This window comes from Parambassis ranga, chromosome 21 (assembly GCF_900634625.1).
Source record: "Parambassis ranga chromosome 21, fParRan2.1, whole genome shotgun sequence".
In the NCBI taxonomy this organism is placed as follows: Eukaryota; Metazoa; Chordata; class Actinopteri; family Ambassidae; genus Parambassis; species Parambassis ranga.
Window position 1 is genome coordinate 7,236,102 of NC_041041.1, and position 27,563 is coordinate 7,263,664.

At 42.1% G+C, this 27,563-nt stretch overlaps 1 protein-coding gene across 1 annotated transcript; it reads right to left on the reverse strand.

Annotated features, from left to right (window-relative positions):
- Nucleotides 1–829: 829 nt before the first annotated feature.
- Nucleotides 830–27,400, reverse strand: LOC114425963 (SH3 domain-binding protein 4). Its single transcript, XM_028392957.1, has 5 exons — nt 27,259–27,400; nt 14,567–14,766; nt 12,109–14,471; nt 2,535–2,723; nt 830–2,046 (listed from the first exon to the last, which is right to left on the reverse strand). Exons 2-5 carry the CDS (start codon nt 14,688–14,690, stop codon nt 1,822–1,824), a joined length of 2,901 nt encoding a protein of 966 aa, XP_028248758.1. The 5' UTR covers nt 14,691–14,766; nt 27,259–27,400; the 3' UTR covers nt 830–1,821.
- Between the last annotated feature and the right edge of the window lie 163 nt (nt 27,401–27,563).

Sequence of the window (27,563 nt, forward strand, 5' to 3'; positions counted from 1 at the left end):
TTTTATTCTGTCCTCCTCACAGCCACTGCAAGCATGACATACTGCTTTAAATTATAATCATTCTTATAGTTATGCAGAATTGAGAGTGTGACCACTTTGAGTGACAAGCAGGTGCCGTCTCAGACTCTGAGCTTCCTTCTTATGAGGCCACCTGTTCACTCCAGCATCACTCTCTGAGATGTTCTGCTTTATGCCACTGTACTGAAACTGGCTGCAATTCAACTGCAGAGTCCTTGTAGGGTAGTTCTACGAGTAAATAGCTAAAATAATTATTTATACATGTTACTATTATTTTATTATTACCCATCTTGATTTAAGAAGCCTAATAACTAAAACTATTGTTTTTTTGTTATTTAGGCTTCTTTTATCTGAGACAATGAGTTGTTTTTTTAAGCTACTTTGATGCTGCAGGTGGAAGTAGCTCAGCACAAAATGTAAAATGCTTTATTTACATATGCCTTTTTGAGGCGGTATAAGTTCAGTTTTAAAATATAACACGCAGAATGACAAGGGCAGCATAAAGATAAGGGGGCAGACTGCTGGAGGTCATCTGGACTCATTTAAACTGCAGGATTCTTTCTTCTAATCTTGCTCATTTCTTCTGACCTTGCTGTCGCTACACTCGGAAGCTGAACTCTCTCCCTGCAGCTTCCCGTCCACCTGCTTCTCCTGCTCGCTCTCGTTGACGATGTATTTTCAGGGCGCTTTCCTCACAGCGGCCCGTCGGTCTGGCTTCAGATAAGAACCCGTCCTTTCCCTCTGACTGTGATGTCCAGTGTGTGTGTGTGCAGCCAACAGCAGGCACAATTCTCACAAAAGGGCACGTGTACAAATATTTACATTTTTATTTAGAATCTTTTTTCCACAGTCACAAAAAAAACAAAAGTTTTCAAACACTGGCTGTGTTACTACCACGTTATACAGTATGCAGCACTGAGACAAAACCTAACCAGAAGCTTTGACGGACAGTGTCGTTACAACAGTGGTTTGTACTTCTGAGTGGAGCTCAGTTCATTTTTGGCAAGCTTTGGTACAAAAGTAGATTTTATATAAGAATGCAGACAGAAAATGAGCGGCTGTTAAACAGAGGGTGAATTCAATAGATCAATGAAACCATGAACAAACAATCTCAACTCCCAGTTAATCTAAAACGTGTTGAGACTGTTGAGTTAAAAAGTTCAACATCATTTTCAATAGAATCTGAGGTGTTTCACTTTGCTGCAGCTAATTAATCAACTTAAATCTCTTCAATCTGTTGATTAATAAAATGACTCAGGACTAATTTACAGCTTGATTAACACTTGATGTGCAAGATTAATAAATTACTCTGTATTCATAGAAAAGTGAAATGGAGGACCACAGTGGGCGAGAACCTGATGAGGGAAAGGTGACGCTTCTCTTTGATGTATAAATAAATAGAAACAGATTTGACACGTGTGATGACGGTGACGATATCTTTTCTTGTAAAAGTGTCTCTGTTGGCGTTCGATCCACAGTTTTTAACCAAAGTGTTCAAAGAGTTGCTTTAAAAAAAGGCTGTGCCATAATAGGAGTACAAAAATACATACCTGTACAAGAGAAGAGCTTTTAAAAGAGTCTCTGTGAATACTGTGAGCTACTGTTTTTTGTGGAGACTTTCGACCATGTTCTCCTGGGTGCGAAGAGCTGAAGGCAACGCAGCAGGAGCAAATTAACAATTTACAAGAGCAGTAGTGAGCAAACAGCTGACGTGCAGCATTTCAAACTGTGTAACCTAAAAAAAAATGCTCCAGAAGAGCGAGGTGAGCTGGTGTGAAGAAAAAAATGAACACAGGCAGGAGTTCAGATGGCGTAGTCATCCTGAGCGGCGGGGCTGAAGGCGGAGCTCCGCAGCGCGTCCAGGCAGTTGACCAGGATGAGCGTGCCGGTCAGGTGCTTCCAGCGTTTGGTGATGGGGTTCTTCATCTTGTCTAGGCCCATGTGCAGCTCCTGAATCACATCCCTGTAGCTGTCGCCGATCTGAGCAGCCCAAGTGACCAAGAAATCGTATGCCGGCTTCCACATGGCCTGAAAACCAAGAGAACATAAACATCAGCTGCAGATACTTCTAGACTTCACTCTGATAAACTCTGTTTTGCAACCATTAAAGTCTAGAACAGAAAGGTAAAACAGGGAACTAGACATAACAGGCTGTAATGTAAAAACCAAACTTCAGTATCCAGAATGCATTGGGCATTTTGCCTTTTTAGCTGGTTGCTGCAACAAACAGCTGATCAGAGACATAAAAATGAGGCTTATTACAAACTGCAGCATCGTGCATCGTGAAAGAATACAGTGTTAACAGACATTTTGGGGAAGCTAGAATTGAGCCCCTGACCTTTCACTAGGATACACTAGGATACTTTTCTCGCTTTGGCCCTCTCATTTTTAAAACTCTAAATAAATGTTCATATACAATAATGCATAGCATGTAAAAAAGCATATATGTTTGAATGGAAGCATGTATCTAGCTGTAACTCTGTAGTAATAGTACTGTGCATGAAAATAATGAGTACCTCGCTGTCCACCACTCCATTCTTGTCACGGTGCGGCGCCTCGTAAGCATCCATTTGCTGCCTTGAAACCTTAGCGAGCTTCTCCGCCAGCTCCCTCCAGCGTCCGGCCACTTCAACAGCAGTGGTCAGCAGGACAAAGTCCATGACCAGTCTGGCCACGAGGCCCTGACAGTCCATCTTCAAAAGAGCCTGCAGAGAATGCAACATCAGAGGACGACAGTCAGAGATAGGTAAATAAAAGATTAGCACAAGTGCAGTCTGCATATTTGGTAGAGATTCAGTTCTGGATTCATGAGACATGCAGGGCCTGAAAATAAGCAAGATGTGAGCTCAGCAACCGGGGTAATAGAGAGACAGGTGGTGAATTGTTATTAGGGAGCCCGGTAAAGATGGAACTTCTGAGCTGAAGTCAGTGAAGTTTGACTAAAACCTCACACTCCAAAGAGACTCATAAGTGTACATCTACAGGTTTCATTCCACTGACTTGATCCTCTGTTATTTTCCACAGCCTCCTCCTCAATCCCCCTCCAAATCTCAGCTTTGTGCATTTTTCAAATGCTTTCTGCTGGAAGCACAAGTGAGAGCCTCGTGTTGCTTCAACAACAGATTTATGTCACTTCTGAACTGAGGGCAGGAAAACAGCTGATCCACAAGCATGTGCAAAGAGATCCTCAACAAGCAATGTGTCCAACACATTCTCATGCTCCAAAATATGTTTCTAAATATCCCTTCTGATGATTAGGCTGCATTTTTTTTCTTTTTCTAGAACAAAGTTTGAGCTAAACCTTATTCTTAGGCAAACAAGACCCCCCCAAAAAAAGCATTCTGTCAAAATGTCTCCTGTTTGTTTGGGTCTAAGTGGACTGGACAGGGTCCTGACTCCTCCCATCAGCCCCTCCAACCTCTCTGTCTCCATCAATTCAGCCCAGACGACTGGTGACTGTGGGAAAAGAAAACTCCGAGAGAACCTGCAGAGCATCAGAAAGGATTTGCAAATACAAATGTGGCACATTTTAACAGAAATGAAACAAACACATGTATTCATTCATGCTTTTACACATATACTGTTCAGCCACAATATAAAAACAGCCATGAGTGGGTGTGCATGTTCAGGTCACAGTTTTTCCCATAGCGCATCCTGCTGCCATCTCTTCCACAGGGAAACCACTCAAACAAAATGTAAACATGATGTAAACATGACTCATGAGACCTTTCTATCCCACAGGACATTCCAAACAGTCCTCTTATATTATATATTATAATTATATCCTACTCTTCACCTGTCAGTGGGTTGGATGGGACTGATCAGTGTAAACTAAGAGAGGGTTCCAGACTCTGTCCAACTCTGTGATGGTACATTTACTACTGATTCACAATGAACTCCTTGGTGCCAAATTTAAGTACTTGAGACTACATCTGGGCAAGAGAGTTAGAGAAAAGGAAGATAACATTGCTGCTGCTTTTTGAGTCTGTCACAGTCAGGATAGTTTGAGTAGTAGCAGCTCCATGAATGACACACCTCATTAGCTCTCAATGACTTCATTAACCTGTTTTTTAGTGCATTGGTGGATGGATAGCTTTCTATTAAAGGGCAAAACAAAAATGTGGGAGGGTAACAGAAAACATGAGAGAGAGCACCAAAATAGTGCTGCTGGCTATTAGATGGATATTAAATTCCAGTAAAACAATGATAGCAGTACCTAGAGTGAGTGCAAAAACTCCTTTGAACTGGCGTGGTTGTGAGACTCTACTGCACTGCAGAGGCCTTAATGGTAGCAATAACAATCTTTATTAGCTGAGCAATACTCTTAAAAACTGGTGTGCGCTCACACAGCAACAATATAGAAAACATACTAAACCAGAAATGCTTAGTCAGCCTTATTTTCTCAAACTCAACTCTCACACCCTGGCCATTTTAACCCTTTAATGTAAGCTTTAGAAACAGAATAGAAAACGTACACAATTCATAACCTAAAGCTAAAGTTTAGGCTGAAACTAAATTTCAAACCAGACAAAACATGCCAAGTATTAGAAAAAAGGTTTCACTTTCCAAAAAAGGTACTTTCCTATGGCCTAAAAATACTCTGACATTCCACGAATATCCTGACTTTCTAAAATTATTCTCACTGACTGCAGATTAATCGAAGCACACTGGGTTGCAGCCTTTGACTCAACAGAGCGAAGGTGACTTTAAAGCTCCACTCTGGGCCTCAGTTCCATGTGCAGGAATGTGTGGAACGACAGGATATGAAGGAGGGGGTGAGGATGAAGGGAGGCTGGGGAGGGGTTGGGGGTGAGGAATGCAGATGCCATGCTGGAGCAGCCTCTTTCAGTACAGAGGATGAGATAGTGGCGGCTGTGGGCCAATCAGATGGTTCCCACTGTTCTGCAGGAATGCTGAGCTCCCATCATGTTACAACTTCACTTTAGACACATTTGGAAATTTATTTTTGACTGACTGCTGTGGCGTCTGCAGACGTTTGTTTGTTTCTGGGTCTCTGCGGAAGTTGAAAAGGAAGAGGTGTTCTGTGAGACAAGCACCTGTTTCCTTGCTGGATAACTACAGGATATCCCTGCCAAAATAAAGGGACTCACTTCCTGTCTCAATGCAACTTTAAGTATTTCACCAGATAAGAGCGCTGCCAAGTAACAATATGGCAATTTGTTTACTGTTTGCAGACATACAGTGTGTATAATTTTATGTCCAACAAATAATTTGATGCTACATATCTATCAACATGGTCTTTGTAGTGGCTGCTGAGACCACAGTAGCAAGAGGTCCATGCTAAAAAAAAACAAAAACAAACCCCAACAGGTCATATTTCCTGTTAGTCCTCTATTCCAACCATTGACTACCTGTCCATCAGCGGGATTGACATTACAGACTGCATCAAGTAAAAAAATAGTAGGGCTTCTTGTCCTTGTTGTGGTAGACTGAGGGCAGACTAGATGCTGTCCATCATCACTAGTCATCGGCCTCCAGGGCTGAGACATCAAGCCTAGAGGAAGTGTCAGGAATCACAGTTCCTTCCATGGCCTCTGGGGGCTGTCTCCAAAAGTGAGTTTATCCCCAAAGACCTTTATAAAAATGTCAAAGTTTACAGCAGAAATTAACATGTGTACAGCCTGGTACAACATTTTTTAGATCTCTATTAATAATTACTTGACAACTGTATAGGGATTCGTTTTTATAAAACTACAAAGAAAATTTAGCATTATTAAGTGTGTTTGTTTTTAGTGACAGTAGAGCCAACACACGTCGCAAGCTGCCTGCTCACACAAAAGCCCACCCTCTTCAGCTCCAGCCATGTTCCACCTCTTTTCCTGTATGTCTGTAATGAAGATGTGAACCTAGTCAGTGTGACTGACCAAAATCTGATTTAAAAAAATTCCAGCAAAGGTCTGTTTTAGTTTGAGAAAGAAGTCCTGTGCGGTACTTTGGTCTTTTTTTGGCATGTCTTTGTGGTCGGAAACACTCTGGCTGTAAATTTTTGATGTTGCGTTGTAAAGTATTTATCAGGGAACGTTGTGCGATTTTAAACTAATAATTGCTCTGCAGCAGACGGAGCCGGCTACACTGTCGTTACTGCAATTTAGGCAGCTTCCACGCACCATGATAATGTTCTGCGGCTGTGGAGGAATTAAACGTCGTGCTGTGTTTTTCCAAAATGTCAGCTGGTCTGCGTGTTATGGGACTCTATCAGAGTGTGTGTATATTAAATGCCATAGAGTTTGTTTCACCAGCTCAGCAATCAGCGCTCTGAAGCCCTGCAGTTCCCCCCGCTGCATAAATCATCTGCTTGTCAAAACGAGAAGAAAATTCCTGCAGACATATTTTCAGAGATAACGTTGATGCAGAAATGAACCAAGCGGGCGGTTCAATCATGTCTGACGTTACACACCACAACACCCACAACAGCCAGTGTATTTACAGCCAAACTGAACCCTTGGTTTGACCGGCGGTGAGGGTTTTGATAAATGACTTATTTCTTCTGTCATCCTGTTTCTGTTTTCCCCCTCAGCTGGCAAACTGACACACAATCACTCCACTTCAATCTCCTCTTTATTATTTTTTCTATCCCATCTTCATTTTCCATCTGGCTTCCTCCGCTTCTCCCATTTGCGGCTCCATCTTACAATTTCATTCCTCGTCTCTTTTTAAGAGCAGCAACCTCAAAACCCAAAACCTTTGGAGAGATTAAAGATCGTGGCCGCTGGTTTTGACCCTGCATGTGAACCCTCCTCATTCCTTAGAACCTGGCTCTGAAATAACTCCTAAACAAGGCCAAATCTCCTGAGAGTGAGCAATCTGTTGTTCACTCAATTATTCTAAAAGCAGCAGCTTACCACACCCAGCCACTGAAGGAGGGGAAAAGAAGGAAGTGAAGGGGAAAAAAAAGAGGAAGGAGGCCAGATATGGTAGAAAAAAAAAACAATCTGTGTGTGCAAAAATGGCGAAGCAGGGAGCTAATCGCATATAATAGGACTCTCAAGTTTTCAGAGACCTCCTCCTCCAGAAATAGGATGTTATTATTATTCCCAGGCTCTATCTGCCACACTGATCTTACTGCAAATAATTTAGGAGGGCTGGACGCTCGGCTGCAGAGCTGAGCGAGAGCTTTGAAATGAAAATCCCCTGTTAGCCTAGAGATATAACAAAGGTTCCCCCTCTGTGGTCTCATGCCTCAAGACTCTTTGGAATCTGCAGCTAGTGTGCTGAAGTTTGTTTGGAACAACAGGAGGAACAAGAGGATGGAAGAAGAAGTTTATAGTGATTCTGTCCTATTTTAGGCTGTAAATAATAAGCACTTTGATGTTCAAGTCAAGGGCTTTGGGACTATTGCAAACTTTCATTTATATTCACTTGTGTGTTTGCAGTCAGTTAAAAACAGCTGGTTAGTAGTTTAACAAAGGGCAGGTTTAGGTAGAGATTGGGGTTCGACCCCATATAGCAGGAACACCAGATATACCAGATATAGACTAGCCCCAACCAACACCTTTGAATTTCCATGATTCTCTAATGCCCGGTTTACACTGTGTGATTTTGGGCTGTCGCAGACGAAAGACGACCATCGTAGGAGAATCGTGGAGATCTCTTTGGTCGTGGCTCTAAATCGGTGGTCTTACGTCGTACTGTGAGGCGCCTGTTGTCAGTGTCTTGCGACCAAAGACAAGCTGAGATCAAATTCTAGCGGTGTCAGAAATTTAGGAGGACTGTCTCAGTGTGACAGCTGCTACGACCTGTCACTCCACATCCACGTCTTCCTCCTCCTCGCATGTTGACGTACGACGGAACCTGTGATCGCCTGCGATTCAGTAAATGGTCATCGTACAATCTGCATGCATCAAACTTGACGTTGTACCAAAGGTCAATTGATTCACGTCGTGTAGTGTGTCATGCAATGGTCTTATAAGATTGCTAAAAATCGCACAGTGTAGAAAGGCCATAATACTATGTTCCATTTTTAAAAATAATAAACCTGTTAAATGAATGTATCTCAACATAACTCAATGACACCTCCCCTCATGAAGGTATAGGCTAACAAGCACAAGCTTGAATATGTCTGTGGAGGAAGAGATTACATCAGGACATGAGCCAGAGAGCGAGAGAGAGTGGGGGAGTGGGGTAGATTGCTTTTGTTTTGCATTTTTCAATTTTGAACAATCCCAAAGAAACCTGCAGCAGCTTAAGAGGGAGTGGAAGATCTTTTGGAGGCATGCCCAGAATTCTGCAATTACATGACAAATAATGAACTTGAGTCATTTCTACACATTAAAAATACAAAACAGCACAGATAGGCCTGCAGCTTAAACAGATGAGATGCTTAATGTCATGTTTTTATGTGTCATCGTTTCTTCGTTAAACAGCAGTGACTGATGTTTTTAGTGTTCTCAGAGGCAGCAGACACTAGTCAGGGTCTAGAAACTAAGAGCACCACACATATGAAGCATTTTAGCATCACTTATTAACCAATGGACTACAAAGGCAGGTATAGACACCATGTGCCACTGTCAATAATGTTGTTCAAGGGGCAGGAACACAGTAACCATGGTAACAGAGACCCGAACAATGATGTTTTTAACCGACCACTCATGACAAGATTCTACATTTTATTTGTTATTGAGGATGATGAGCATAGCCTGTTGTACTGATAGATATATCCATGCAGAATGCATGAGAATCTATAAGAAAGGGGGTAAATATCCATGCCAAGCCACTGATTATATTAAAAGTAGATGTCAATTTATCAAGCAAATACTGCAGGGTGTAGTAAGGCTGCAAGTTAAAGCTCATCAGTTACATTAAGTGCAAGGTTAATTGTTCAAAACGCTTTATTGTCCCAATATTTCATGATCGACAACCAGGAGATTCTTAAGCGGCTTCTGAGCTTCTGTTTCAAAAAGAGTAGCTGTGCTGCTGCAGAGTACTGTTAAATACACTGTGCATATTTTACAAGGTCTGTGATTTAAATTGCAAGTGCTGTTCAGGTTTGTTATTCGTAGAAGAAATGAGTTAATATTCACCCACAGGGGCTTTGTGCTGTGTTGAACTGCTGTTTCTTCCCATGTAAATGTGCACGATAAAATCTGGTTCCTGTTTCCATATGTTTGAAATGTGGCTGAAATCCACAGGAGAACTTAGGTTAAAATTAAATATACCTGAATTATTAATTACTCATTAATTATGTCCATCTGTACTGCAGCTGAACTCACTGTGTGTTATGTAAAAGAATCCACCTGTCACAGAGAGGATAACTGTTCACTGTCTGTGACTAGCCCTCTGCAGAAACGGGTCCGGCTCAAGGAGGATTATGGGAAGGACAATGAGCTCGGGGGGGACTGCAGGCGCCTGCAGGTCCACAACTGAAGCTTCTGTTTAGTTTCTGAACAATGAGGCAGGAAACATCTGCAGGCCTGAGATCCAACAGACACTACCTGGATCCATTCCATCACCTACTGACAACAACAACAAGCCACACTTTTTTTTTTTCACTGCTGTTATATAACAAAGGCAGCTTGACCACACGGGTGTTTTAACCTGGAAACATTTCAGAGTGTGAGGGTGAGGCTTGCCAGAAATTTCCATAAAAGTCACATTAAAGTTTCACTTTCAGTTTACTAATAGTACGCTGCCTTAATGGTGCTTTTACCCTCTGCTGTTATCTGGAGAACAAACCTCTCCTCACAAGAAAAATGGAGCAAATGTATATTTTATTCAACAATGTGTGTTTGGCAAGCAGGCCTGCTGAAACATCCGAAATCACTTCCAGTTGAATGTGTTGTTAAGTGCACTAAATTCACCAACTGTACTTAAAAAATGAATTTGACACTGGGTACATCCTGCTCCCTCCAAATTAGCCTCAGCAGTGTTTTTGGAATAGAGGAGCATCATGTAGTTGCCATAGCGACGCATACTGATATAGCTTAACCTAAGATGACATCTGGCATTATACTGCTAATGTTAATGTTGAACTACTATCCATATTAAAATGTTCCTATAAGCACAGATCTGACTCTGAAGATGTCAAAGCCTATAAAGAGCGTTAAACTCTAAAACTCTTAACTCCACTATGCTAAAATGTTCAACAAGAGAAGCACACTGGCTGTTTAGGCTTATCAGTGTCACAGCTCATTAAACTATAAAGGCTTCATCCACACAAAAACAGAATTAAACACTTGTGTTCCTCGTTCACCATTTCTACAAAAACTACACATCCATAAAAAAGAATTTGCTGCAGGCCTGGTGTATTCGACTGTACTTGTGTAGCTGGGTGTCGAAACCCAACATGCCACATTAGTGTATTTCAAACACTAACTATACTAAAAAGCTTTAACACAGGAATAGGAATAAAAAACTATACATACATAAAGACACGCAGATAGCTCTGATGTTCCCAACCAGCAATCAAAGCAGACCAGAACGGGTTCAGACATTTGAAACACAAAAGCGGCTCTTTGCTGGTACCACACACACACACACACACAACAGTGCTTTTGATTTGCTTCTCTTTCTTCTAAAAATAGATGTCCGTGCATGTTAAATGACACAGGCAAATCGTAAGAGACTGTCCTCTCTGACATGTTCATTCCCTGTCTTCAGTCTGAGGCCTACTCATGCAACAAAAATCCCCTTTTCAGCATGCAAACATCAGATGTTTGCATAAACAGCATATTTGCGTTGGTTGAACAAAAAAGCTTTCGTGATTTCAAATTTGCTGGCTTTGATTGTCCTCCACAGTAACCAGCAGTTTAGGTGTAATCCAGACAGAAATAACATAAAAACAGGCCTGTATTCAAACTGCCCAACAGGGCATATTTTCAGTCACCACCTTTTATTATGCTCTGTTCCATACTGCAGTTTTCTCTGTCTATAAATGGTTCTAACTAGTGTTTACAACCTTTTGTAAATTACAGTGTTTCTGCTCTGTGTTACTTCAGCTGCTCTAAGTCTGTGACCTCTGACAGAGACTCTCAGGAGAATAATATACCAACAAGTGTAGAAGCAGCAGTTAAAGGCAGAGAGGGAACGCTGCTTTCTAAAAGGTTGTTGTATTTCAAACAGGCATAGTCAAATAAAATCAAAACCATAAAATTTAAAAATTTAGTTTAACACAGGGGCAGACTGGAAAATGCAGAAGCATCTTGGTATCTGAGGATGAGATTCACTGCTACCCAGACTGCCTGAGGCCATTCTGAACGTCCATATTTCCATGACAGAAGGTGCTTAGCCCAATGCCAGAGAGCTGATTTGCACATTTACAGTGAACACAACTCAGCATTCTGGCCTCTTTGAATAAAAGCTGAATGTACTGAAAATACACACATCTGCTCCAGGCCAAGGCCAAGAGTAAAAACCCAAGTAATGTCAAACTTTGTTAAAGAATACACATCTGATATTAGAATCACATTAGAATGTTTTTGGAAAAGAAGAAGGGTTGTTTGCCATCAGATCAGTAGAGAGGACTCAAACGTGTCTTTTCTGCAATATAATGCAGACATAAAGATATAAACCGTTTTTGTTTTTGGCATTTTATAATTGCGATAACATTTACTTTAAACAAAGCAACAGTGTGACTTTATTAGACTGTTCATTGAGCTGTTTTTTTCTCATCCTTTGTTTGATTCATAGGTATATAAGAAAGACAACTGCAGCAATCAATTAGATCTGCATGCTCGTGCACACTGCATACTCTGTAACTCAAGCAACTTCTATAGAGACAAAGAATTCTGCTGCTCTCCGCGGCTTCTCGGGTCCCGATTAGACCTTGATGCCTACACAGCAGTTATCGACTGCTCTCCCAGCAGAATTAGCAGACTGGACCACAGCCTAAAACCTAAAGCAGCTGTGGTCAGACAGTTCAGGCTAAGGAACAATTGTGCTCTGAGAGAGAAATCTCCCACCAGCAGGACACAGAGAGAAACATATGGCCTTTTAACTGGACACGGAAAGGACAAAAGAGATCTGACTGAGATATTAAAACAAGGAAGAACAGTTTGCGCTTATTCAAATCAATGGTGCTGAAAAAACCCTAAATCACTTGCCACATAGGAGGATGGAAAAACTGCAACTTACCATCAAGAGTTCTTTTTGGAAAGACTTCCTGTCTTTGCTCTCTGCATTGTTACAGTCCTCCTTCAGCCTCTCTAGCACTGAAGCCACCCTCTCTGGTTCACTGTCGAGCTCTGCGCGGCAGAAATGTGTCAGGGGAAGGTTGACGTATCCGAGTGCATCTGCGAACGCTCGCCAGTTGCCGATGTTCTCCATTAGTATAGTTCTCACAGAGGCATAGATGTAGGTGAGGAACTTGCAGGGCTTTAATATCTGCTCCAGAAGCGATGATGTTGTGAGGTCTGGCCCACTGAAGTAAATGGGCTTCACTTTGCCAACCACTAGCACATTCTTAGCATGAACTAGTCCCATTCGGCCCTGATAGTATCCAATATACCATTCCTTTGTCCACAGCTGGCCCTTCAGCTTGATTTTCTCCTCACTCAACAAAGCTACAAAATCACTTTTTTTGTACTCCAGCAGGTACTGATTTTTAGTTTGCCGGATAACCGTTTTGATCAATTTTCCAAACTTCAGGTTGTTTATTCTTCTGTCCTGGAAAATAGGGTACTTGGTGGCAATGGCAAGTGGAGACAAGAGTATCTTGCCCACTTCCTTTTTCTTCAGGAATCGCCGCTGCCCTGACGTCTTCGGGCCTGCTTTGGGTGGTGGTGTTGGCGTCTGCACACAAAACTGAGCCAGTATACAATCGTGGTCGTCTTTCACTTGGATTCTTAAGGTGAAATCTGAAACATCTTCTGCATTTCGTGAGGCGATAACATAGACAAGCCTGCTGACCTTGCCTAGTTTAACCTGGAAGCCCCGAACCACTCTGGCCTGCTCACTAGCCTTTACCTCGTAATTGGCCATGTTGGAGTAAACTCCAACACGCAGGTCCTGCGGTCTAGATAACACAAACTGGTGTTTACCCCAAAGCTGCAGTGCTACTGGTGGTGTGGACTGCGCCTGCTTGCCTACCTCACTCACCATTAGTGTCTTTGGGGCGCATTCATGACCAAATATAGCGACAACTGTCTTGAAGGACGGGTGAATGTGTTTAGGACCATACACTCCTAAGGTGAGCTTCTTAACCACATGCTCCCAAACTGTGCAGTCTGGAGATATGGACTGGGCCTGAGCTACGACACACACATACATACACGGTTCAAGGTTATCTAGGCACACCTGCACAGCATCCCCGTACATGTACGCCTGAGGAACTGGTGTAAAAGGTCCTTCTTTACAATCACTACGGACGCACAAGACTTCAGTCATCTGTCTGCTCTCCATTTTTACAACGACAGACACCTTCATCTCCAGGGTAACAGTGGTTTTCGTTTCCATGTTGCTGAGCTTGATTTCCACCACAGGGCTGACGGTGGTGCAGCGGTCATTGTTGAGCTCTAGTGGAGGGTCCAGCAGAGCTTTAATTGAGATCTGCTGAGTGTCCCCTGGGGCCACATGGCCTTCAGGTATGTGGACGCTGATGTTTGTGTCTGGAAGCTGGACAGCCCCTCCTGAGCTGTCCAGCCGACAGACAATGTTTGTTTCTATTGGCTGTGTTTGGCCCCATCCTGGGTTCTGGCCCAGGGAATCCAAATCATGGCAGGACCTGGCTAACTTGCGGTGGGTAAGCCACGCAGTCCTAAAATCCTCCCTGCTCTGGAACTGCTCTGGTGCTGGAGCTTTAAGGCCTCCAAAGAAACCGCTGGTGGCCTGAGGGGCATCTGACTGTGCCTGCAGAATAGACAGCTCAGACAGACTGTAGGATCGCTTGCTTCTGAAAAACGGGTTGTCTCTGCGCAACGTCTGCCCTGCACCAACAGTGGGACTCAGAGGGTTCAAGTTAAACCCCCCACTGCCAAAACCATTGATGTCGGCAGTGCTGCTGGTGGAGTTGGGCACTGATGGAGTAAGTGTATCAAACAGGAGGAGGTCAACTGATTTCTCATTACTGTTCTGGTCAAGTGAGCCCTGATGGCCCCCATTTAGGAAAGGGTTTGTAGAGGTATTGTTTTTTGCAAAAGGATTTCCATTTTGGAAGGTGGTTGGTTTCAGAATCACTCCAGCCCACTCTCCTAACAGGTCCATTTCTTTGGCTGCCTCCTCATTACAGTCCCCCACAGTGTCGATCATCCCACTGTCGCTGAAGGATGAGTCTCTGTAGTTGATGGGCTGCACGTAAGCAGCAGGGATGTAACCCATTTCTGTGTTGTTGTGGGCATACCACCACTCCCCTCCCGACGAGTCCAGAACGTAGAGACGGTCACCTTTAGAGAACTTGAGCGTGGTGAAGCTGGATGGGCAGTAGTCCTTAATGGCAATGACTTCCCTGGCAGTGCCGAAGGAGGCAGTCGTGTCCAGGCGTAAGGCACTGGGAGAAGGCACTGGAAGAGAAAGTCAGGTAGGATGATACGTTAAAGTCGGTGCAGGTGAGATTACAAGATGTGCTTCAGGATTCATGTTGGTTGGAGCAACTGACCTTTGACATCTGTGAGAGTGGATTCAGACACTCCTTCACTGAGATCAATGAGCGTCCCCTCCGACTTGCAGCGAGGGAGAGAAGTATTGTTGTTGTTGGTGGCTCTGATTCGATGGGCGGCCATGTTTAGACTCGTCACTTTGCACCAATCAGGCTATTCTGATATTGCTTGGTTGACTGTCAACAGCCTCCCATGATCTCTGAAACACAGAAAATATTCAGTTACACTACAGAGCTCTAAGTGTGAATTTAAAACAACTTGTAACCCTGATTTTATTTATTTTTCAATCATGAATATAAACATAGATGTATGTGTGATTAAAGTCTTCTAAAGTATTTGATGCTCTGGCATCCTCTTAGGAGTTTGGAACTGTGCAGAGTCAGACCAAAAGAGTAAAAACAAACAAACAAATAAATAAATAAATCTAAACAGAATAACAAATTGAACTCACACAGAGTTTTTTTGGTGTGTTTGGCTGATGTCTGATTAATCTTCATAGATATCAGTTTATCTATTCAGACCCCGTACTAAGACATGATTTCTGGGATGTTAACACGCTGGTAGACTGAGAAGAATATTAATAGGAGCCTATTTCTATCTTTCTTTTGAGTTTTCAAAATATTCAGAAAAAGAAGTTGTCTGTAACAGATTCTATAACTGATCGGATTTCACCACAGCCAAATACAATGACACCCATCTTCTCCAAAGAGAAAGGTTGAAGGTTAAGGTGTTCTATATTTTTTAACTGTCAATAAATCCTCTAAAAACCTCTGATAACAAATAGTTTGTCAATACCGTGTAAAATTCTGGCCTGGTCAGCCCAAATCCATTTAATTGCTAGCTAATTGTAGTGGCTCATTAAGTCCTGCTCAGCATTTAGTCTCTGAATTGTTCACTTTATTTCTATCAATAAAGATTCACTGAAGGAGAACAAAGAAAGTTTTAACAGATCGGCTCTGGTCTCACAACTATCTGCAGGCTCATTTGTGTAGAACTACACTTACAGACAAAATGAAGGGGGGGGGGGGGCAAAAACCAGATGTGGGTCAGTGGAACAGCAGTCTGAGAGATACCAGGCTTTTTACTTCAATCCATAATTTATAACAGTGTCAGCGGCGGATGATGTGCTGCACAGAGCCAAAGATAGTTTACACATATCTATGGACATTCATCTGGAATAGTTCAGTCAAACTCTGCCAACAAACTCAACCACCGCTCCACTTCATTTATGTATTTATCTTATACTGTAAACATCTTTCAATGGAGAAAGTCAGTGTCCTGGTTTGTGTTGACATTCTCAGTTCCCTGACTCACCACACCCTGAAGGAGGAGGCTGTTTGTGCCTGTATGGTTCATAACACAGCTATTTAAATATGTACAGGCATTGTCTGCGTTTATAGATTGTCATTGTGGAACAGCCAAGTTTTTTTTTCTCTTTTTGACTGCAGATTTCCTTTCTTTATACTCTTAAAAACTTTAAAATTACCCAGCAGCTCATTGGGAAGCACAATAATCATACTATATGTGAATCTGTCAAAATTGATGGCTACTTTTCCACTTGCAAAATTAATTTCACACGCTCAACAAAAGATTTGAGCAACTTTCCTAAGGCCACATCCTTGAAGCCAGACAGCTGTACTGTGTGGTTTATGGGTTCTCCACTGTTTTCACGGTGAGGATGGGGAAGCCTGCAATATGCAAAATATATTCAAAAAACCTTTTAGCCAATATGAATTTGTTCATGCTGTAGGAAATCCTACAATGCATTCATACGTTATCCAACACCACACACACTAAATACACGCAAAACTATTAAGTACAGCCTGAACCTAAAGATTAAATAGAGGGTATTTCAATGCATTCTTTCTTTCCATCACGCTGAGTTCCATTGTAGAAAAGAGAACAACATGATGCTGCATTTACCGTTTGTGCTGTTGTTCCTCTTGCTGCAAATAAAACATTTACACAGAGGCTGTCTGAGCTGGAACGAGGACCAGGATTTGAAGGGAGCTTCATTCTTTGTGTTCTGCTTTTAACGTTTATGTTCAGCTTCGAAACAAGAAGTCACCATGTTACAACTTCCCAGTGTGTGGTGATAAAATTTAGGAATCACGCTGTTGAAAGTGTTAACGACCGATTTACTGAATTATTATTTTGACAGATAAAAGCTGCAGTGGGTCCTTCAACACTCTCCATACAAATGCCTGGGTTTCATTACACTGAACAAACAGACAACCAGTGTCTGATATGAGCTTGTGATGAATGAGTAGGCAGATAAAAACAGCACTTGTACATATGTAACCTTTACTAACATGATAAAAGCCAACGTTAACTTCTTGTAAAACTAGAATGAGCACCCTTCAAAAAAATTCATTTACTTAAATGACTAACCATGAAGGCATGCAGCACAACATATTTCTAACAAATAAATAAAGATTTTTTGTTTTTTACCACATTTGTGGACCAACATACAGTTCATATCTGACTTGTTTTTGTTCTAGATGAACAAAAGCTCCCCTCAGGTCCTCAGCACAAGCTTCTTTAGTTTTTCCATAGTGAAAGCCAAAAACCTTTGGTGGGGTAGATTTCAGCTTTAATGCTTTCAGGCATAAAAGACAAGAATCTGGGAGCAGCAGAAAATGCAGAAAAATATAAAAGCTACGACTTTAGATTGGCTTAAAATGTGTGTTTTTATATTCTCATTTTTCCCCTTGGTTTTTGCATTTTAATTGTTTTTTCAGCCTCCCATAAAACTCATTCATTTGCACTGGCCTGCATAAAATGTGTTGGACAAAAAAAAACAATCAACGATCCTGCGCTCTCATCCAAAAACACCACTATGACATTTTATAATCCACATTAGTACAACCCTCAATTCATGCACTTCTCAATTCAGTCCTAATGTCAGAATGCTCTGCCACACAGCATGGTGTCTGGATCTCATCTCTTTGAAGTGTGGGGGAGGTGGAGGAGTTGCAGGGGTGAGGTGAGGTCAGACATAAACTCTGGGTGGTCTGCCGCAGCAGCAGAAGATATCCAAACCTCAGACTGACCACCCCGCACCACTTAACAATGGTGGGTGGGGTCTTTATGACATGTAAATCTGAGACAGCACAAACACAAGAAAACTCTGTTGCAATAAGGCGCTCGGAGAGACCATAATGAGGCTCAGCCGGCTCCTCTGCTAACGGCCTGTCAAAAGCTCTCCCTCCGGACTTCTCTAATGACATTTCTACGAGTTTAACCGCTCGGCCGTTAATACTGACTTTCATAACGTGTGGAACTTAGCATAATGGGGAGACTGCGTCATCGGCTCTGATGCTGGTACTTTCCTCACACAGAGTAGCAGAAGAAGATGTAATGAGAGGTCTTTACAGAATTTATCAATTGATTTTTATCTATTCGATTTTTTTATGTCCTCTACAAATTATTAGTTTCATTACCCTACAATTTGTCAGACTCTCTGTCAAAGTACAACCCTCAAATATCAATCAATCAATCAATCAATCAAAAATCCCCAGCAAAGAACAACTTCCAAAATTAATGATGCGGCATCAAACAAAAATGAAATTCATGAAGGACAACCCACTACTCAGAACAAGGACCAGCATGTAAAGGGCCACAGTGCACCATTAGGGAGTGGAGCAGGCATCCACATTTGATCCTCACCTGGAAGCCATTAGAGTGAGTATAGTGTTCAGGAGATAAGTAAGCAGGCTTCAATTTCATTCAACACATCAAATACATCAGGAAAAAGTGATAACCTTTAAATTATTTACACACAACATTTAACTGGCTTGTTGTGCAGTGGACAGTTCTGCGGGCTGCCTGAGGATAATTTGGTCATATGTTTTGTTCACTGCCTTTCTCTGCAGAGTTGTTTAACAGTACAGATCCACTGTCAGCCCAGTTAAAGCTCAGCCTGCTTCAGCCTGCATGCTGGTCTGTCCTCAAACTATCTGTAGCAGCAGCAAGAGGAGGAGGAGGAGGAGAAGGGAGGCCCTGTGTGTGTCGCCTGCTTCTTTAGACTGATAGGAGTCTCCAAACTATACATATAAAATTATAATGATGCCTGTAATTCCTCAACCTATGCTCTCACTTCCTTTCTGAGCTGTGAAGTGGTCATTGTCGGGCCGCAGGAGCAGCAGCAAGTTGACCTTGCTGAGGCACTGTAAGCCGATTTCCACACTTCAGCAGCCATGGGAGAACATCCCAGCTTTAAAAAAAAAAAAAGTCAGTCAGAGGAAGTGCTCTCCAAAGCTATCATCCATGCCACTCCTTTCATTCAGCAGTTTGCTTCCTGTGGGGTGGACGTCCCTGAGGAAAAGGCTGGTGCCAAATGGTTTTTATTACAGATTCCCAGCGAACAGTGGTTCTGAACCACTGTTAGGGGCACAGCAGCCACCCACCTTGATCCAAGGAAGGTTTAAAGGGTTGTTAAACCAAAGCTAGCATGCACTAAATCCTATAGGTCCTGATAATCAAAAAGATGCATGTACTGTATTTGGATTACCTGAGTTTAGGCAGACTCAGATGCTCAGTCTTAAAACAGCTCTTTAGAAAACTCTTTATGTGTGTCATGGGACGTTTTTCCATTTTTAACAGTTCTGATGGGACATCAGCATACAACAAACTATCCAAATCACAAAACTGACCCAAACTGACTTAAGACCCAAAAGATTTGGATTTTGTTTGTGATAAACTCTGTTAGGGATATGACCGGTCACCAGTTTCCAATGATGACAGGTGACCTCTGTATGATTTAGATCCTAGATTGTGACCTAAATCAGACCCATCCTGCTTACTCATCATGTTCAAGCTGTGACTTACATTAATAGAGTGTATCTACACAGTGAGGAAGACTGCAGTTAACATTAATGAAGCCTGGACTATAAAACTTCTCACTGTATAAGGTCAAAGACATGACAACGTTTTACCCTGCAGCAATAAAAGCATCCCAATAACCAAACAACTGGCCATGTTAGACCACTCAGCAGGACGGGCCTCTGCTGTGAGTTTAAGGACGACTGCTCCTTAGCAGGAAGTGGCTCAGGAGGAAATGCCTTTGTGATGAGAGGCGTCCAGATCTCTGCTGACTCTCCCTGCCAGCTAGTTTTACCTCACTCACAGTCAAGAAAGATGCTGAAGAATACAGACTGTCTTCTAACCATATTTAAAAAGAAGTTCAAATAATCCCTGCACAGACCTGCCTGCGTTTATTTCCACTGAGGGAGGACTCAGAAGCTGCCGAACAAGCTTACAGACCTTGACTTAGACTGTGAATTAGTGACATAATGAAAGAAACCCAGATGCTGTGTTCTCATGCGTCAGCCCAGCAAGAGATGTAAGAACACAAACAGTCTCACACAGAGTCAACACTGCCGAGGCCTCGAGTGTTCAGAGACAAAGCTACAGTATCTCCTGTCCCGCAGCGAGGTGGAGCTACACTGTAGAGTACACACAACTGACACACAGAAACGTACTGAAGAGGTACACCTCACTGTCACAGCTACACATTAAAAATATTTAACAGTAGAACTGCAGCCAAACACTCATCAAGTTATCCATTAACACCTAGTCAGAAAGAACACAACAAGCTGGAAAAGGTGCAGAAGGAAAGACTCAGGGCGTTAAAAGCAGTTAAGTGTCAGGTAAAGTAAAACCATCAGTTAGTCGAATAAAACCAAAATGTCTGCCAAATAAAGAAATTGCAAACACCAATCTGAGCAAACCCTAAGTACAGATTCCTCTTTTGGCCCTTTTTACCAAAAAGGTAAAGGATCAAGTTTCTAAACCATAAAGCTGTGTAACTGTGACACTCAGATGTCTACATGTGCAGTCATCATTATTTACTCACTGTTGAATCAGATCATTCAGGCTGCTGTATTTCTGTATGCTAAACTAAAACCGTTTGACACCATGTAGCTTGGATTATAGTCAGATTTGGGTATGTGAGCAAGCTATGCAGTCATCGTGAAATCTTGTTTTTAGTGAGCGACGGGCACTTTATTAGCCATCTTTAGCAAGTCATGGTTTCCTTTGCGTGGCACGTCTCGCTGTGTCTCTGTGATGCCTAGACTCAGAGACTGTAGTCACATGCTGGTTCTCCATCAAACACATTGATTTATTTTCATTGACCTAAAAAATTAAAAACAATCCCGACTCCTTCAGTCAAAACCTAACTGCTTCATTGAGAGGATTCTTTTATTGTCAGGAGAACTCCTAACCGCCTGAGGTCTACTCGTCTGATCAGACACAAAACCACAGAAAATGCTAACGTTGAATTTTCAGTGCAGTTATTCTTTCCGTAAGGCAGCGTTTGTGTTTGTTGACTTACTCCCTTTAGTGTACTCTGCTGATGACCAGGGGCAAGAAACTGTACAAGTTAAAAACGTCTGGGCTCCAAACACCTTGGGCTACATTTGCTTAAATACATATCTTCAGATGTTTATGGTGCGTTTTCTACAGGCAGCAGTTTGTCTTCTTCTTCTTTTTGCAATGAGGGATGTATTCTGTGTGATTTTTGTTTGGTGCTGCAGCAGCTGTAGCCATCATTCATTCTTTTACTTCACAACATAAACACACCAAGGTGGAATGGAGCTGCAGGGAAAAAAGTGAAGAGGAATGTGAGGAATGCTGAGCTCTAAATGAAATCATGCATTATTCAAGTGAAGGAGAAGAGAAAAAGGGACAACTTATCATTCTTCTTACGACAAAGGAAAGGTTAGAGATCGTGTCCAGCTGTCATTCTGGGCCTTTATCGGGAAATTCATTGGGCTGTTACCAGTCGTGTCACGAACCAGAAAACAATGGCAATACACACCCACATGCACACCCTCATTCCCCAACTCCCATCCACAAAATCATACAGACACACTTCACTCCTGTAGGCTTTCTTCAATGTGACACTGAAACTTGTGAAGAAGTGAAGTTTGTCCTTCTTATGGCAATGCTGATTTGACATGAATGCTGAGTAAGCACTGAAAAATCATAGTCATGGATGAACCTTTCATGACATATCAAGCTTTCTAAAGGACTGACTCCCTTTTTGAGCCATATTCAATTGGCCATTGGAGGAAAGGGGCGCAGTTCATGTAAAGGTAAATCACTGTATCAGTGTAAAATCACTCTTACATGTTAAGCTTCCAGAGTCCCTGGACTCTCACCAGAGTCAAACCAACAGACTGACAGTCACTGGCAACTAGCATGCTACACATATTGCTACAGTCAAAATGCAAAGCACTAATGCAGGACCTGTGATGGATCATGGTTCAAAATGCAAATCAAACTGATAAATGTGTTCTCTTCCTGATAACAGGTGCCATTACACGTACACAGCAGTGACACTGAGCTCCAGCTGAAGACGGAGCTCCAGGATGATTCACCCCTGGTACAATGACTGGCTTCAGTCCCTGACAAGTAAAGCTGACAAGGGTAGCCCTGGGATGGGATGGAGTGGAGTGGGGGGGTTGGAGACCAGCTGCCTCTCTGATGCCAACCACAGCCGTGCCCTCACTGACATAACTCATGCTGTAATCAGCTGGAATTGAGCTTCAGCGACACCAGGACACGCACGTTCACCACCGCAGGGGAGGAGGTGGGTGTGCGCTTATCTGGAATCACATGAACTCATTCACACAAAGACGTCTATTCAAGGCCAGCAGAAACACAAGATCAGGCCTGAGATGATGGTAGGATGCAGCAAGTTCAGCTGTGAGACTGATAAAACGCACAAAAAACAAACGGCGGTTACCAGCAATCAACTATGAACTAAATCAATTTAACAAGGCTATCTTATTATTAGATTTTGTTGTGGTATGTGCAGATAGAAATAGCAGTCAAGCTCTCTGATTATGCTGTGTGTGAATGTTTTGTTTCCATTATTAGAACTGTTTAAAACACTATTAAAATGATATCAGTGTTTATACCCCAGGTGCAACTGAACAGGTGCAACTTTAACAAGCACTATAGTTCATTTGATCTCCCTGACCTAAACTGGAGCACCTTATGTATTAATCCACCACTGAGAATAGTTCCCAGCAAACACATGATTTCTTTCACACTGAGTTAACATTTGCAAAAACAGTGAGCAGGTGCTTTAAAGTGAAACTGTCTGAGCTGTTTCTGTGGGAAACTGTGGGACCAGGCAGGGAGGTCAGAGGGTTGCCAGCCCTCATCCTTTAAGTAAAATATGTTTCTTAAAGTAAACAGACTTTCCTTTGTTGTCATGCATTGTGTGTTTAAAATTGCCTTATTCCTTTCTTGCACATGTTAAGGGAGGAATTCCCACACACAGCGAGTGGAAGGAGGTTATTAGCTTAGCAGGGAAAACAGCCTGCACAAAGGAAAATAAATCCACCTGAGGCTCATAGATTAACACAAAAATGTAAGACAGGGATGGAGACTTCTCTAAGCTAAGCTAAACTTCCATGCTTTATTTTGAATGTTAACACAATCTCTCAGACTGGATCTGATTTTCCTGCTGTCAACATATGAATGGAAATGGGACTCATTAATGTAAAACACTGTGGTGTGCTGTGGGACACGTGAGTTGCACGTGATTTCACAGTGTTGAAAAGCTGCTTTAGTTTTTCTTAATATGCTAAAATATTCAAAGTCAGTTCAGGTACCGAAGGTGTACAAAATTAGATCTTTAAAAGTGGCATCCAAATGTTTTGGAAAATAAAAAGATGTTATGTTATTTTATAATAAAAAAGTCTGAAAAAAGAGTGAATTTAAACCTATATACCAAAAAAGTCAGCATTCGGTCAAAGCACTGTCATCTATGGAACTTACAGGCTGAGTGATTCTGGAGACAGAAGTAGGCAATCAGCTTGTCAGCGACGACCAATCAGGACGAGGAGGCCATGAGCACATGAGCTCATCACACCACCCGCAGCCTGGAAACTTCATCATTTACACACACAGTACATATGTATGTGTGTGCAGCTTCCATATGTTATGTACAAGGTTTTAAATGCTCACTGTCATGGTAAAAAATGATTTAATTAAGCAGGCCTTCCATTAGATAACTACTGCAGCGATTAATATGATCCAATGAGCAGGAACAACTTATTTAATTCTTACTGCTACAGTCAGTAGTTTTTAATTTGTTAAACTGGTGGTAAGACACCTCAAGCGAAGGAGATCGCTGACTCTATTACAGCTGGGTTATGAACTGTCTATTGAATTATTAACACCTAAAGGGTCGTGACCTTAACCCCAGTGAGAGTCTCTGAGATGTGCAGGAAAAGGTTCTACACAGAGGTCTGGTTCTCCCATCATCAATACAAGACAATACAGGCCCAAAAATGAATGTTACATCGTACATATTTTTTGTATGATGATATGTATTAGCTTAAGGAAACATCATGGTGAAGTGTCACCAGTGTTATATAGCAGATCTTTTTTGTTGCTTTGGATGTTGCTCTCGTTTCTATCAATCGTATGGCTAATTAGCATACATGCTAAGACATTTTACGGGCAGCCATCCGTGCTGAAAAATGAGGCCAATGCAGAAGTGGCCTAAGCTGCAATACAGCCGTCCACCTACAAGGGCTGACCCCAAAAATCATCTGGCTCTAATTGACTTCCATTTGAAAAGTTGACATTTTCTTTCATGAAATACTCTGTGGAAAACAAATCCCCCACTGGTCATTGTGGTGCTATTTACTACATATTTTTTGTGTTGGCGGTTATCTGGTGGTCCATCTGAAAAGTAATTTGTTGAATAAAAAGATATTAAGTGATAAAAAGCGATAAATGAGGGGCCGTGGTCAGTGTGATTGACCGTTCTCTTCTCAAAACACTGACGGGCTGAAGGCTCGGACACCGCTACAGAGCAGCATGCTGCTGTTTTCAGCGCTAAGATAATGATATTTGTTATTTTTAAGTGTACAAGTCTTTGTCTACACTCAGTTTGTCCATTACTCTGCTTGTTTTTCTGAGTTTGCGGTTCATCAGGATTATGCCGTGTTCTTCAGATTCATTTATTTTAACAATGCTTTATCATTTTAATGCATTCTGTCATTTAAGCATTAGGGTTTAATTGGTGTTCATCCTAATAACCATGTGTTATAGTCTGTAGAAGTAGCGCTCTTGGCTTTGCTCATTGTGGCGCTACATGTGCTGTATGTTTATATTTAGTGTCTGATTGTAACTGGTATGTGTTAATATGTGGCCTGTCTCTGATGCTGAGGACTCCAGCTGCAGGCTGTGTGTACAGTAGCTGCTGCTTGTTCAGGTGACACACTTTGAATAAAGTCTGAAACATGCTGAATCAGACCTTTGTGTTTTGCAGAGGGTGAGGACGTGTCCCACCTGTGCACACCTGTGTTTGGATGTCCTGAAGCCCTGAAACCTGTCTGCAGCGATGAGTCCTGAGATCCAGGTCAGTGTCACAGTGTAAGATGTTTAACAGTATGTCACTAAAATATCAGTTGCTGACATGCAGCAAATACTATTAGCACATTTAATAATGAATTAATAAAAATTATTTTTTCTTATTGATGCTCTCCTCTTACCTCTCTTCCCTGTGAGGAAATGGAAACTGAGCGACCCCTGAGTGACCCTGCACCGACAGAAGGAAGAGCAGAGAGCAGCTTGTTCAGAGCCCTTCGTCTTATCATCGAGGAGGGAGAAGGTATGGACACCATTTGTGATTCTCAAATGATGATTTTATGTTTAATACGCACATATAATTTAAGGCTGCAATGATATAACAGTGCTGAATGCATTCCTTAATTTACTTCAAACCACTTTTGCCTTGGTTGACAAATTCACCCTTAATTTAACGGGACACTTAGAATTAGTGTCGCCAGTAGTACAGGGAGCATTCATAAATAAAGAATACATTAATAACACATCTCTCTTTTGAGCTTTTGTTGGATGAACATTTAATAAACATTTGTACTGATGGTGATTTAAAAAACACCATCAGTACAAAAGCATTAAAACACTACAGAGCTGCAGTGGCTGTATTATTCATTAAAAAATATCTGTCTGTCTATATTTGGTTATCCATCAACCACTCTGGTTATGACAGGATGTGATGAATCAGCCTGAACTGAGTTTACAGTAAAGTATAAATAGTTTGTGTATTTATAGGGAGCATCTGGATCTCCAGTAATAACTCGTAATAATAATCATAAATTGCAGTAGAAGCGGTAAATTGGAGGAACAATAATATTTCATATATAAGGTACAGTGTGTGATGCAGGAGTCTGTACTTTTATTAAATAACATCTAAAGTTTGTGTGAAGAATCTGGAGCCGTCATCAGAATAAAGACAGACACAGTACAACAGTCCGCCAAAATACTTCCAACAGCCTCGGAGCTCCGGTGATAGAAGTCCAAGTTATAAAGCAACAAAAGCATTAAAAGGCTGCTCATCGTGTAATATCAGACATGAACGGTAAAACAGGACGGGAAAACTTCTATAATTGGCTATGAAGTTCACTGTGTAGCTGTGTAGGTAGCCGACTGTATCCGCCCCTCACTGCTACCCAGCTCTGCCCTCTAGTTCCAAATATGGTCACATCCGGTTCAAAAATGTCAAGATGGTGACCAGGAGGTAAGAAAATCGAGGGGTTCAAAAACCAATGGGTCACGTCCATCTTTTATATATGATACAGATTCACTTGTGTTATTTCATTTGTGTGGCTTTGAAAAGATATAATTATTCTTGTTTCAACATAGCTAATATGCAGCATTAGTAAACATGCTAAAAAAAGAGCATAGAAAGTAGGATACATATTCCCAAAGGTAAATTCATTTTAAGTGCTTTAGAAGCGTTAACATAACTCTTGTTTCTTTTCAGCTTTGCTGCAGTGTAGCATTAGCTAACATGCTAAAAAGTTACACTGAACATTTAGCCGAGTGATGATGTCTGCTGCTAGCATAATGTAACACTATTTCTGTTTCTATCAATAACGTGGCTAATGTGTAGCATCCGCTAACGCTCCAGTGCAATATTGCCAGTTGTTGTACGTGGTGGTGAACAATCGAGTTATGTAGGCGCCCCCTGGAGGTGGGGAGTAAAAGGGACCCTGATATGCAAGGTGGTAATCCAGTGTGTGTGTGTGTGTGTGTGTGTGTGTGTGTGTAGCGAATGATTATGATGAAGATGATGATGATGATGATGGCTGCATCAAATCCTTACATGAAATAATGGCTGTGTTGAATCTGATGTCATGGCAACCACTGCCCCCCCAGCCTCTCACTCACTCGCAGCCCCTACACTTCACTAACACGCAGCATTAGCATACAGAGAGACCATCAGGTTGTAGCGTCGTAACACATCTGACATGTATTACAGCTTTACGAGGCTTCTGTAAAGTTGAGAAGCGTTGTGAGAAAACACTTTTGGTGGCATCAACGTGGCAGCAGAGCCGAAAACTACCCGTTACTGTAGTTTTTACAGCCGGTCTGCGCGACACGTTCAGAGGGGGCTTCAACAAACAACACAAATAAAGCTTAACGGGAAACACTGAGAGCACCGAGCTGAGTCCGTTAGCCGCCGCTGCCTCATCTACAGCAGCAGACATATGCAGCACTTCTCCGGGCTGAAAAGTTGCAGTTTGTTAAGAAAAAAAAACTGTCGCTCCTCCAAAGGTGGAGAAAGATGTTTCTTACTCCAAAAAAAGAACAGATTCAGAGGAAGATGAGAACGAAGAGGAAGATGGCAGCTTACCTGGCAGAGAAGAAGTCTTATTTTGTCCCATGAAGAAGAACAACAGCCGAGCAGGCGCCGTTTTCCCGTCGAGCTCTCCCTCCGGCGGCGGAGCTGCTGGATGTGTGTGTGAGTGAGAGTGTGTGTGTGTGTGCGGATCCACCGAGGGCTCCTGAAGCAAAGCAGCCGAGCTCCGGCTGATGTCACCGGGACAGGGAGGGGCCTCCCCGGGAAACATTTCCATTAGGACATGATGTCACTCCGCTGGTTCAAATGAACGGCAGCGAGCAGCAACAATGACATCTACAGACTAAATGACCACATTT